The sequence below is a fragment of the Nycticebus coucang genome, chromosome 7 (genome assembly GCF_027406575.1).
Source record: "Nycticebus coucang isolate mNycCou1 chromosome 7, mNycCou1.pri, whole genome shotgun sequence".
In the NCBI taxonomy this organism is placed as follows: domain Eukaryota; kingdom Metazoa; phylum Chordata; class Mammalia; order Primates; family Lorisidae; genus Nycticebus; species Nycticebus coucang.
In genome coordinates this window covers 66,031,096-66,043,141 of record NC_069786.1, presented here as the reverse complement: position 1 = coordinate 66,043,141, position 12,046 = coordinate 66,031,096, and the positions used below count along the sequence as shown (strand labels likewise).

General features: G+C 44.0%; 1 protein-coding gene and 1 pseudogene across 7 annotated transcripts in view; both read right to left on the bottom strand.

Annotated features, from left to right (window-relative positions):
• UBR3 (ubiquitin protein ligase E3 component n-recognin 3) overlaps nucleotides 1–11,439 on the bottom strand; it is a 233,625-nt gene extending 222,186 nt beyond the window's left edge. For all 7 annotated transcript variants that reach the window (XR_008381290.1, XM_053597855.1, XM_053597858.1 and 4 more), the window contains exon 1: nucleotides 10,875–11,439. Coding sequence is in view for 6 of the 7 variants with exons in the window: in XM_053597855.1 (XP_053453830.1) it covers nucleotides 10,875–11,416 (542 nt within the window). In the remaining variant the exon portion in view is untranslated. The remainder of the gene's footprint in view (nucleotides 1–10,874) is intronic.
• On the bottom strand, nucleotides 5,669–6,204 carry LOC128590540 (cytochrome c oxidase subunit 5A, mitochondrial-like; annotated as a pseudogene).
• Nucleotides 11,440–12,046: the final 607 nt, after the last annotated feature.

Below are 12,046 nucleotides of genomic sequence, written 5' to 3'. Positions count from 1 at the left end.
TTGCTGTGAGCTCTGATCCCACAGCACTCTACCAAGGGCGAGAGAAAGAGAGAAAGTAAGAAAGGTGGGCGGCGCCTGTCGCTCAGTCAGTAAGGCGCCGGCCCCATATACCGAGGGTGACGGGTTCAAACCCGGCCCCGGCCAAACTGCAACCAAAAAATAGCCGGGCGTTGTGGCGGGCGCCTGTAGTCCCAGCTACTCGGGAGTCTGAGGCAAGAGAATCACTTAAGCCCAGGAGTTGGAGGTTGCTGTGAGCTGTGTGAGGCCACAGCACTCTACTGAGGGCCATAAAGTGAGACTCCGTCTCTACAAAAAAAAAAAGAAAGAAAGAAAGGTAAGTATTTCAAGTGTAGTAATGGTACTACTGTGGGGTACTATGGGTTTTTTTCTTTTGGGGGATAAGAGGGTCATTTTTGTTTTAGAGACAAGGTCTCATCATGTTGCCCAAGTTGGAGTACAGTGTCTAATTCACAGCCATGATCACTGCACACTCCCAAACTCAGCAATATTCCTGTCTCAGCCTCCAGAGTAGCTGGGACTATAGTCATGACTGGCTTGTATTAGGGAGAGTTGGGGGGTTTTGTTTGTCTTGTTTTTTTGAGTCAAAGTATCACTCCGTAGCCCTAGGGAGAGTGCCATGGTCATCATCACAACGCACAGCAACCTCAGACTCCTGGATTCAAGCCATCCTCTGGCCTCAGCTTTCCACGTGAGGCTGGGGCTATAGGCATGCTCAGCTGGTTTTTCTATTTTCAGAGTGAGCAGGGTCTCACCCTTGCTCAGGCTGGTCTCAAACTCCTGAACTCAAGCAATCCACCAACCATGGCCTCCCAAAGTGCTAGGATTACAGGAATGAGCCAGAGCCACTTGTGGCTAGCCAACTAACTTATTTTTTAATTGTAGTTAAATATACATAAAATTTACCACTAAAGCTTGGCTTGGTGCCTGTAGCTCAGCAGTTAGGGTGCCGGCCACATACACCGGGGCTGGCAGGTTCAAACCCAGTCCAGGCCTGCCAAACAACAATGACAACTACAACAACGAACAAAAAAAATAGCCAGGTGTTGTGGCAGGCACCTGTAGTCCCAGCTAAATTGGAAGCTGAGACAAGAAAATCGCTTAAGCCCTATGATTTAGTGGCATTAAGCATACTCACCTTGTTATACAATCATCTCCACTATCCATCTCAAGAACTTTTTTATCTTCCCAAACTGAAACTCTATACCCATTAAATAGAGTATAGGATCTATAGAATAAATAGAGTATAGGATCACATGACCTTACTGTCCCACTTTCCCCTTGTTCGAGCCCCGGTTATCACTATAGTACTTTTTGTCTCTATGAATTTGACTATTCCAGGTAATCCAGGTACTTCTTATAAATGGAAGTATACAATACTTGTCCTTTTGTGACTGTATTGTCCTTTTGTGACTTGCTTATTTCACTTGTCTTCAAGGTTTATCCATGTTGTAGCATGTATCAGAATTTCATTCCTTTTTAAGGCTAAATATTCCCTCATATGTATACACTACATTTTGTTTATCCATTCATCCAGCAATGGACATTTGAGTTATGTTTTAAAGTTTACATATCTTTACTGAGACGCATAATCAAATATTTGTAAGCTAAATTATAAGATGTCTGACATTTGCTGCAAAATATTCCAAGCTGGGAAAAAAGAAAAAGGGGGGTTGGGGGGTTGGTAGTCGGGGAGGAGAAGTGGTAATAGATGTTTTTTACTTATGAGATCAGCAACACTGATAACACCATATATATTGGCCAGGATGTGGGGAAACATACTCTTTCATACATTGTTAGTGAGAGTGTAAATTAATTTATTTGGAGGGCTCTATCAAAGTTTAAAATGTCCATTTCCTTCAACAGAGATAAAACCTCTAGGAAACTTATCCTCACACATATACACAAAGAAGTATATACAAAGACACTGACTACAACAGTGTTTACAAGAGCCCAAGACTAAAAATAATTTAGATGTCTATCAGTAAAGAAATGACTAAATAAATTATGGCACGATACAGAAATATAACAATGCAATAGAGTACTATTTAACCTTAAAAAAGAAAACAAGGCTCAGCGCCCAAAGCACAGTGGTTACAGCGCTAGCCACATACCTTGAAGCTGGTGGGTTTGAACTCAGCCTGGGCCAGCTAAACAACAATGACAACTGCAACGACAACAACAAAAAAATAGCCAGGCATTGTGGTGGGCGCCTGTAGTCCCAGCTACTTGGGAAGCTGAGGTGAAAGAATCGCTTAAGCCCAGGAGTTTGAGGTTGCTGTGAGCTGTGATGATGCCACAGCACTCTACCGAGAGCAACATAGTGAGACTCTGTCTCAAAAAAAGAAAGAAAAAGAAAATGACTATGCCTATAATCCCAGCACTTCGGGAGGCCAAGGTGAGAGGATCATTTGAGGCCAGGAGTTCAAGACCCACTTGGGTAAAAAAAAAAAAATTGAATAAAAGAGAAAATGGAACAGTTCTATGTGTACTATTATGAGACATGTCCATAAATACGTTTAGGGAAAAGAGGAAAGTACTGAAGAGAATGATACTATTCAACCATACACTCACTGTTTATATTTCTGGCACTGTCACAGATCAAATAACCTAAATATCTTACAAAACAAAACATCTAAAAAGGCTGGATAATGAGGTTTCTGGTCCTTATCTTAAACATTGTTATTGTTATTTTTAAGCCTTTTCAATTTTGTGAAGGCAAAAAGTAGAAACCTATTAAACACATGTATATGTAAAAAAAAAAAAAAAAAAAAGGCTGGATAGGCGGCGCCTGTAGCTCAAGGAGTAGGGCGCTGGTCCCATATGCTGGAGGTGGCAGGTTCAAACCTAGCCCCGGCCAAAAACCAAAAAAACAAAAGAAAAAAAAAAAGGCTGAATAAGTAATAAGTAACTAACACCTTTCAAATGTGTAACTAAGCTTAAAAGAAAGGGAAATCTCTCACTGAGGAGTAAGCTAGGGCAAGGAATCTTTACTTTTACCTTATCTACGTTTTTTCTTTTTTTGACAGAGTCTCAGTTCTGTTGCCCAATGCAGTGGGCTCATCACAGCTCACAGCAACCTCAAACTCCTGGGCTCAAGTGATCCTACTGCCTCAAGCCTCCAAGGTAGCTGGGACTATAGGCACACACCACATACCTAGCTAATTTCTCTACTTTTGGAGAGATGGGGGTCTTGCTCTTGCTGGTCTTGAACTCCTGGCCTTGAGTGATCCTCCCACCTCAACCTCTGAAAGTGGTAGGATTACACAGGCATAAGCTACCACACTCAGCCCCTTATCTACTTATTTTTATGTTACAACCAATAGGTATTACTTTTGAAATTAGAAAAAAAAACTTATCCCTTGAAGCATTCTGAGAAAAACTGCTTTGGATTTAAAAATCAATGCCACCTCTTGAATAACTAAATCAATGTAATCTTACGGCAACTTGTAGGTAATAGCAACCACTATTTTTATCCAATTTCTTCTGACCACCTACAAAATGCAGGAGAGTGCGCTGGCCTCAAAATAGCTCAAAATAGCAAAATGAGTTCCCTATTTCTAAAGAAACTTAGAACTGTAAGGAAGAATAAGCAAAGAGGCAAAAACATCTATAAGACCGAACAGACCATAAAAAATAGTCACTCTCTACATCAAAATTTGAGAACTAAATGTTTAAAGTCCCAACCTCTGGTTAGTGCCCCAGCAGAGCCCAAACCAGTCACATATTACAGCTGACCCTTGAACAACACCAGTTTAAACTGCATGGGCCTGCTTAAAAGTAGATTACTTTTCAACCAAACTTGGATTACAAATATAGTATTTGCCAGATGTAAAACCCGAATACATGAAGGGTCAACTTTTCATACATGTGAGTGCCTCAGGGCTAACTGGAGAACTTAAGTATATGTAGATTTTTTATTGATAAATGGCGGAGGGGGTGGGGGAGGGGGTGCGCGCTAGGTGGTCTGGGAACCAATCCCCCATGCATAGTGACAGACAACTATATTTTAGGTTTCCCATGGGATGTTATTTTGTTTTGTTTCATTTTGTTTTGAGTTCATTCACCAATCAACCATTTGTGACAATGATTACATTTATTCACTAGTGATAAAACTATTTTGCTATACATACAATTATTAATAGAGTAGAGTTTCCATAGACTTTGAGAGCTCCTCCCACAAATGAATCCTCAATTGTTTTCCTCCTTTGGTTTGTGTATCTGGTAATATTGCCACAGTCATTCTATCGCCTGTGGCTCAGTCGGTAAGACGCCGGCCCCATATACCGAGGGCGGCGGGTTCAAACCCGGCCCCGGCCAAACTGCAACTAAAAAATAGCCGGGCGTTGTGGCGGACACCTGTAGTCCCAGCTGCTCGGGAGGCTGAGGCAAGAGAATCGCTTAAGCCCAGGAGTTGGAGGTTGCTGTGAGCTGTGTGAGGCCACGGCACTCTACCGAGGGCCATAAAGTGAGACTCTGTCTCTACAAAAAAAAAAATAAAAATAAAAATAAATAAAAAAAATGCTACTAAGTTAAAAATAACTGAATCTTCCCTGTATTTCTTTAATTACAATTTTGAAAGTTAAATATTAATAGTTGTAGCTCAGCGCCTGTAGCTCAGAGGCTAGGACACCAGCTACATACACCAGGGCTGGTGGGTTCAAACCCAGCCCAGGTCTGCCAAACAGTAATTGACCACTACAACCAAAAAATAGCCAGGTGTCGTAGTGGGTGTCTGTAGTCCTAGCTACTTAGGGGGCTGAGGCACAAGAATCACTTGAGCCCCAGAGTTTAAGGTTGCTGTGAGCTGTGATGTCATGGCACTCTACCAAGGGCGACAAAGTGAGACTCTGTCTCAAAAAGAAAAAGAAAAAATCATCTGTCTCAAAAAAATATATATATAATATATATATAAATAGTTGTAAGGAATACAAGATTCTTCCCCATCTCCAATCACACAACATCCTACAACATCCTACAACATCCAAAATAGTCAGACACTTGTGGGACTTCTTTTTACTATGAACACAAAGAAAAATGGAATCCTTCCTCTAAAACTAATGGAATTTACAAACTTTTATGGCAGCTGGAATAACAAACCCCCAAATCAACACACGTTCAATGTTTAGTAACCTATAGGGACTTTTTAAGATACCAAAAACTGAGAAAAATTAAATATATTCTGTCTCTGTCACAGTAGTCTCATTTTGCCTACCAGAATCACTTCTAAATTATTTTTTTTGTTTGTTTTTTTTTGTTTTCAGTTCAAACTCATTTCCCTTTTATTAAAGACCAAGTTACCAGCTCGGCGCCTGTGGCTCAAGCGGCTAAGGCGCTAGCTACATACACTTGAGCTGGCGGGTTCAAATCCAGCCTGGGCTCGCCAAACAACAATGACAACTACAACCAAAAAATAGCCGGGTGTTGTGGTGGGCACCTGTAGTCCCAGCTACTTGGGAGGCAGAGGCAGGAGAATCACTTGAGCCCAGGAATTAGAGGTTGCTGTGAGCTGTGATGCCATAGAACTCTATCCAGGGTGGCAGCTTGAGGCTCTGTCTCAAAAAATAAAAAAATTTAAAAAATGATGGAAAAAAAAGACCAAGTTACCATTATGGTTTGGTATTCAATAAAGGAAAACTTGTTTGAATAAGGTAATATGTTATCATCAGGATTTCCAGGTGACTGTTTACAATCAAGTAGTAGTATCATTAAATCCTTAGGAAGCCCCTCCATGGGGTTTACATTTTGTCAAAGCCCAGTTCCCCTGGAGTGGAGATTCCCAATTCATTTAAAGTCGGTCTAAGATCCTGGATGACATAGGGGTAGATTTCCTTATGAGGTCCTGCTTTGTCCTTGACAACCTCTAGGTTGCGAACTGCAGTAGCAAAATCTTTTAATCATCTGCATGCCCGCAAAGCAGCATCAATGATTTTGGGTTCTGGAATCAAATCATAACCAAGTGTGTTCATCCCTTTCCGTAATTCCCAGGCAACTATATCTGGCTTGTTGAAGTATGTCACCAGCGAGCATCAAACTCTTCACCTGTCTCATGTGACCCAGGAGAATAGCAGCGAATTGACTGGATAGCGGCAGTGGGGCCGGGGGATGGGGCAGGGTGGGGAGGCCTCGAGGGCCGGCCCAGGAGGCTGCAGCTACAGTGCAGCGGCGGAGAGCGGTGCCCAGCATGACAGCGACAGTAGTGACTTCTAAATTGTTGATGATTTCCAGTTCTAAAATGGTTCCAGAGGGACTTCAACAAATGCAATCAGTGTAACCTAATTCTTTGTGCTCTCAATGAATCCCAAACAATAAAAAATATATTTTTTTAATTACTAGAATTAAAAATTATTCTCAGGTAAAAAAATAAATAAAATAAAAAGGTTCCAGGGCGGCGCCTGTGGCTCAGTGAATAGGGCACCGGCCCCATATGCCAAGGGTGGCAGGTTCGAACCCAGCCCCAGCCAAACTGCAACAAAAATAATAGCCGGGCGTTGTGGTGGGCACCTATAGTCCCAGCTGCTTGGGAGGCTGAGGCAAGAGAATCGTGTAAGCCCAAGAGTTAGAGGGTGCTGTGAGCTGTGTGACGTCATGGCACTCTACCCCAGGGTGGTACAGTGAGACTCTGTCTCTACAAAAAAAAAAAAAAAAAGGTTCCAGAGTCAGCCTTTTAGCCTGCATTGTTCTCCAACATCGCCTATGTCTCATGAGGCAATAAAGGCATTGTGTAGCCCAGAAAAATTATTCTACCCAACACAAGGAGTTGTAAAAATTTCAGAATAATCATATCACCACAATATTGTTTAATGTCAATCTTGCCCTTCATGAAATCAGACTTGGCCAACTGCTGACACATAAAGGGAAACAGCTCTCCATTTCAGTTAGAAATAGTATGAAATCTTTAAATACTATGTATCAACTCATAAAGGGTACCACACTGGGAGAGTTAAGTTATCTATGAGATGTCAGTAAAAATTATGAGATTAGGATGTCATGAGATTAGCATGTTGATTATCTATAGCCTGGATATCCCAAACCTGTCTAAGTACCTTCAAAGAAACTCACTAAAATATTTCTGCTCCTGCACTGAAGCACTGAGATCAGAGTTGTGTCTCATCTACAACAACTTGATAATTACCACTGTGTTCCAAAAATCAAGGAAGAATTAATATTATAGCCTACTTTTATGTTCTTTGGAAAGGAAAAATGACCTGGCTGCTTGTACTGTTTGTACCCTCACATTAACCTGAAATTAAAAAAAAAAAAAAAAAGCTCAGTGCCTGTAGCTCAGCCGCTAGGGCGCCAGCCACATACACTGGAGCTGGCAGGTTCAAACCCAGCCCAGGCCTGCCAAACAATGACAACTACCACAAAAATATAGCTGGGCACTGTGGCGGGCACCTGTAGTCCCAGCTACTTGGGAGGCTGAGGCAAGAGAATTTACTTAAGCCCAAGAGTTTGAGGTTGCTGTGAGCTATGAATCTAAGGCACTCTACTGAGGGCAACATAGCAAGACTGTGTCTCAAAAAAAATAAAGTAAACATGTCTAAGTATCAGTAAAGGATTGCTCCAACTCTATGTTTTAGTGCTTTTCTTAAGTTTAAAAAAAAAAAAAAAAAAAGTTGGGCGGCGCCTGTGGCTCAGTGGATAGGGCACCAGCCACATACACAGAGGGTTCAAACCAGGCCCCAGCAAGCTAAAACAACAATGACAACTGCAACAATAACAACAACAAAAATAGCCGGGCATTGTGGTGGGCACCTGAAATCCCAGCTACTAGGGAGGCTGAGGCAAGAGAACAGCTTAAGCCCAAGAGTTTGAGTTGTGATGCCACGCACTCTACCAAGGGCGACAAAGCGAAACTGTGTCTCCAAAAAACAAAAAAAAGGACCTAATAAGAAAGATATTTAAGGGCACCTGTAGTCCCAGCTACTCAGGAGGCTGAGACAAGAGAATCACCTAAACCCAGGAGTTCGAGGTTGCTGTGAGCTGTGTGACGTCACGGCACTCTACCGAGGGCCATAAAGTGAGACTCTGTCTCTACAAAAAAAAAAAAAAAAAAGGAAAGAAAAAACACCAGGCCTGTGGCTGTAATCCTAGTCCGCGGAGGGAGGATCCCTTGATCTTAGAAGTTCAAGACTAGCCTGGACCAGCCTGAACCAGCCTGAGCAAGAGTAAGATCCTGTCTCTACTAAAAATAGAGAAATTAGTTAGGCATTATGGCAGGCATCTGTAGTCACAGCTCTCCAGAAGGCTCATGAGGCAGGAGGACTGCTTTGAATCCAGGAGTTTGTGAGCCAGGCTGAGGAACCCTAGCCTGGTCAACACAGAGACTCTGTCTCTACCCACCCACACATCCACACACACAGACACACACAATGCTACTTAGTAGAGAGAAGTAGTTGAGCAGTCAGGCTCTGGAGCCAGCATGCCTAGTTTACTAACTATGTGATCTTGAGCAAGTTGTTTTTAGCTACATAACCCCCCCCCCACTTTCCTCTTCTGTACAATGGGAATCGCAACAATAACAATCTCACAGTTGTTGAAGGCAGTAAAGAATTTGACTGTTTTTAACAAAATAGATGGATAAAAATCAAAAGTTTTGATAACACTCTCTCGATGAGGCTGTTGAGAGACAAGCAGTCTCATACACTACTTAGTACTAAGCCTTATGGAATGTAATTTGGATGTGTCACTTTAGAGAATTTATCCCATTGATACTCCTGTACAGGTGGGAAAAGACAGGTATAGTAGGATTTCTATTTCATACTAGAAACCCAAATGCCCATCAAAAGAGATGATTAAATCTCTTTTGTCAAGAATGCCAAATTCCCCCAACAATAAAAAAAAAAAAGAAGAATGCCAAATTCATGGCATGGAACACTATGTAGTAACTCTTAAAAAACAGAATGAGGTAGGCAGCGGCTGTGGCTCAGTGGGTAGGGTGCTGGTCCCATATACTGAGGGTGGCGGGTTCGAACCCAGCCCCAGCCCCAGCCAAACTGCAACAAAAAAATAGCCGGGCATTGTGGTGGGTGCCTGTAGTCCCAGCTACTCAGGAGGGTGAGGCAAGAGAATCGCCTAAGCCCAAGAGCTGGAGGTTGCTGTGAACTGTGTTGCCACAGCACTCTACCAAGGGCGATAGAGTGAGACTCTATCTCTACTAAAAAAAAAAAAAAAAAAAATAGAATGAGGACACTTAATTTAGTGACAAGAAAAGACATCTAAGATAAGTAAAAAATGTAAGATGTATAAAAGAGCAAGTTACCCTTTGCATAAAAAGAGACTGAAAAACAAGGAAACATAATCATCTTTGATTATTTTGCACTAAGAGAAATTACTGACAATGGCAAGGAACTACACAGACAGGAGACCGGATGGGAGGGAAAATTCAAACTGCATATATACATATATATTTTTTGCCTATATAAATATTTAACCTATTCAAATATTAAATTTTTAAAGTATTTTTAAAGTGTTAGGGATACAGTTCAAGAGCTTAAATGTTAGCTGCAATTACTATGTTGCTGTTGTTAGCAAGCTTAAAATACCTCCTTTCTGAAGCCTTTTTTAAAGTGCCTGGACACAGAAGCTTCCTCTCCCTCCTCTCACCCCCAAACTATTATTTAAGAAATTTATGACTTTCTACTCCAGTGTAAGTGGATCCAATGTCTCATTCATTTTTAATATCCCACGAGCCTAATTTGTACAAAGTATTTACTTTTTGGAGTAACAGTAACCTACAATTTTTCTGAAGAAGAAAAGTGTGATAATTTCCAAAAAGATTATATTCTATCATTAATTGTAAGACCTGAAAATTGAAAAAGCTGAATAACTGGATTTGCTAGTGATCTTCTAATTTCTGCCCAGCCCAAATCCTCCCCCAACTCCTTACCACTTTTTTTTTCAGGATTGTCCCTGACATTGACATTACATTCCAAGCCAAGACCCTGCCACCTCTCTGTAACTCACTGCAAACTCTGAAATGTTGTCTTTTCTCGTAAGTCCCAACACTTGATCCATCGCTCCTGTCAAAAATGGATGCACTTAAAATTGCACTTGTCACCTTTTAGAGAAATGCTCACATATTGATCAGTGAACAAAGCGCCCATAACTGGAGAAGACCTAGCACTTGATGCCTAATTCCTTCAGTGTTTTGTTTGTTCTTCTAGTATGGAGGGTATTCTGTAAAGTTACAGAATACCTGCTCAGTAGCCCAATTCTAGATGTCATTCCAGCACACCGAATACTCCACTGACAGCTCAACAGTCACTTTTCATACAGGCTCCTCCCCATCCCTCCTCCTTCAACCCCCATCAGCTTAAGAGTTCTTTCCTTCATACTGGCAGACACACTTAAACAGTTCAGAAGCCCTTCTCCCCTTGCGTCCTTCCCAGCAATGGCAAGACCACCTCCCCAACTCTCATCATCTCGCGACCCAATTCCGTCCCCAATATCACCCCGCTCCCCGCGAATCCAAATCACAACCTAAGTCTCTTCCAAAGAACTAGGCAGCTGTGCAGCCTTTCCCAACAAGTACACAATTGACAGCTTGACGCCAGATTCCCCAAATACCCTTTCCTGCTCCTTCCCCTCCTACTCCAAACACTGGTTCTTTTCTCACTGTCATTCACCCACCCTGGCTTCCCCGAAAATTCACAGCCCCGTTCCCTAAACATGCTCACTGCTCTCCCGTCTCCCCACCCCCTTCCACCGCTGACAGCTCAGTCACCTCCATCCCCTTGTGGCTGCAACCTCCTCCACACTCTTCCCTTGACAGTTCAGGGTCGGCTCCTAGTCCCCTAGCCTTGGCTGCTCCCGCCCCAGGGTCGCTCACCAGGGGGTAGGAATCAACTCACCCACTCTCCCGCATCACATTGCTGTCCCCACAGTCACAGGCCCCCCCGGCCTGGCTGCGGAACATATTGAAGTCGTGCCCGGTGTGGTCGCCTTGGTGGAAGCACTCGGCGCACAGGGACATGCAGGGGGAGATGCCGCAGGTCCGGCAGCGGTAGGCCACGAAGTTGGCTGTCCACACCAGGCCGCAGAGCGCCGCGGGGTCGTAGGCCCGCACCGCAGCGCAGAACTCGTCATAGCCGCCGCCGCCGGCCAAAAGGCACTTACACCACTCCAGGGCCTCCTCCTCGGCCGCCCCCGGACCGCCCCCGCCGCCGGCCGCCGCCTCCTCGCCGCCAGCAGCCGCGACCAGCGGCCGCTCGGCGCTCAGCACCCGCTCCAGCAGCGCCCGCAGCTCCTCAGCACCTGCCCGGTTGTCTGGCCGGCTGAGGGCCGCCTTCAGGTGAGCGGCAGTGGCCGCCTTGTCTAGGGCCAGTCCCGACGCGGGGAGTTCCTGCTGGGACGACTGCTGGCCCCCGACGGCCGCTGCGGCCGCCGCCGCCATGATGAGAGCTCAGAATTTGGAGAGTCCAGGGCCGGCGGCTCCTCCGGGAGGGTGCGGGAATTTGCTGCGATTGCTCGGCCCGCCCAACTCTCGCGATACTCTGGAGCTGCCGCGCACCTCCGCCTGCGTCCCCGCCCCTGCACACGCCCCCCGCGGGCGGCGGCGCCTTCTCCCGCAGCTCTTGCCTAGGCTTCGCCTCAGTCCCTTCCCCCAAACCCCACCTTGGCTTTCAACTTTCAAAGTTGAGAGCTGCTGAGATAAGGGGTTCACCTTAAGGAAAATCTTTAATAAGGACTACTTTTTCTTTATTTGCAATAGGCTACAGGAATTATACACAGGATCTTTCAGATGTGTTTTAGGCATTTGCATTTCGTTTGAGATGTAAATTTCTGTTGTTATCAGAGTCTACTATTATTGCAGCAGCAGTCTAATTTTTCCCCCTGCTTCGTCTTAACTCTCACACTATTGCCAGGATAATCTTCTAAAGTACTTCCTTTCTGTCATTCTCCTGTTCAAAATCTTTAGAAAAAAAAGCATACTCCTTAGATCTTTACTTAACCCACCCAACAGGTACATTGCATGGGTATATGACACACTATCTGGGTGTACGACTTACCTATGAATCGTACA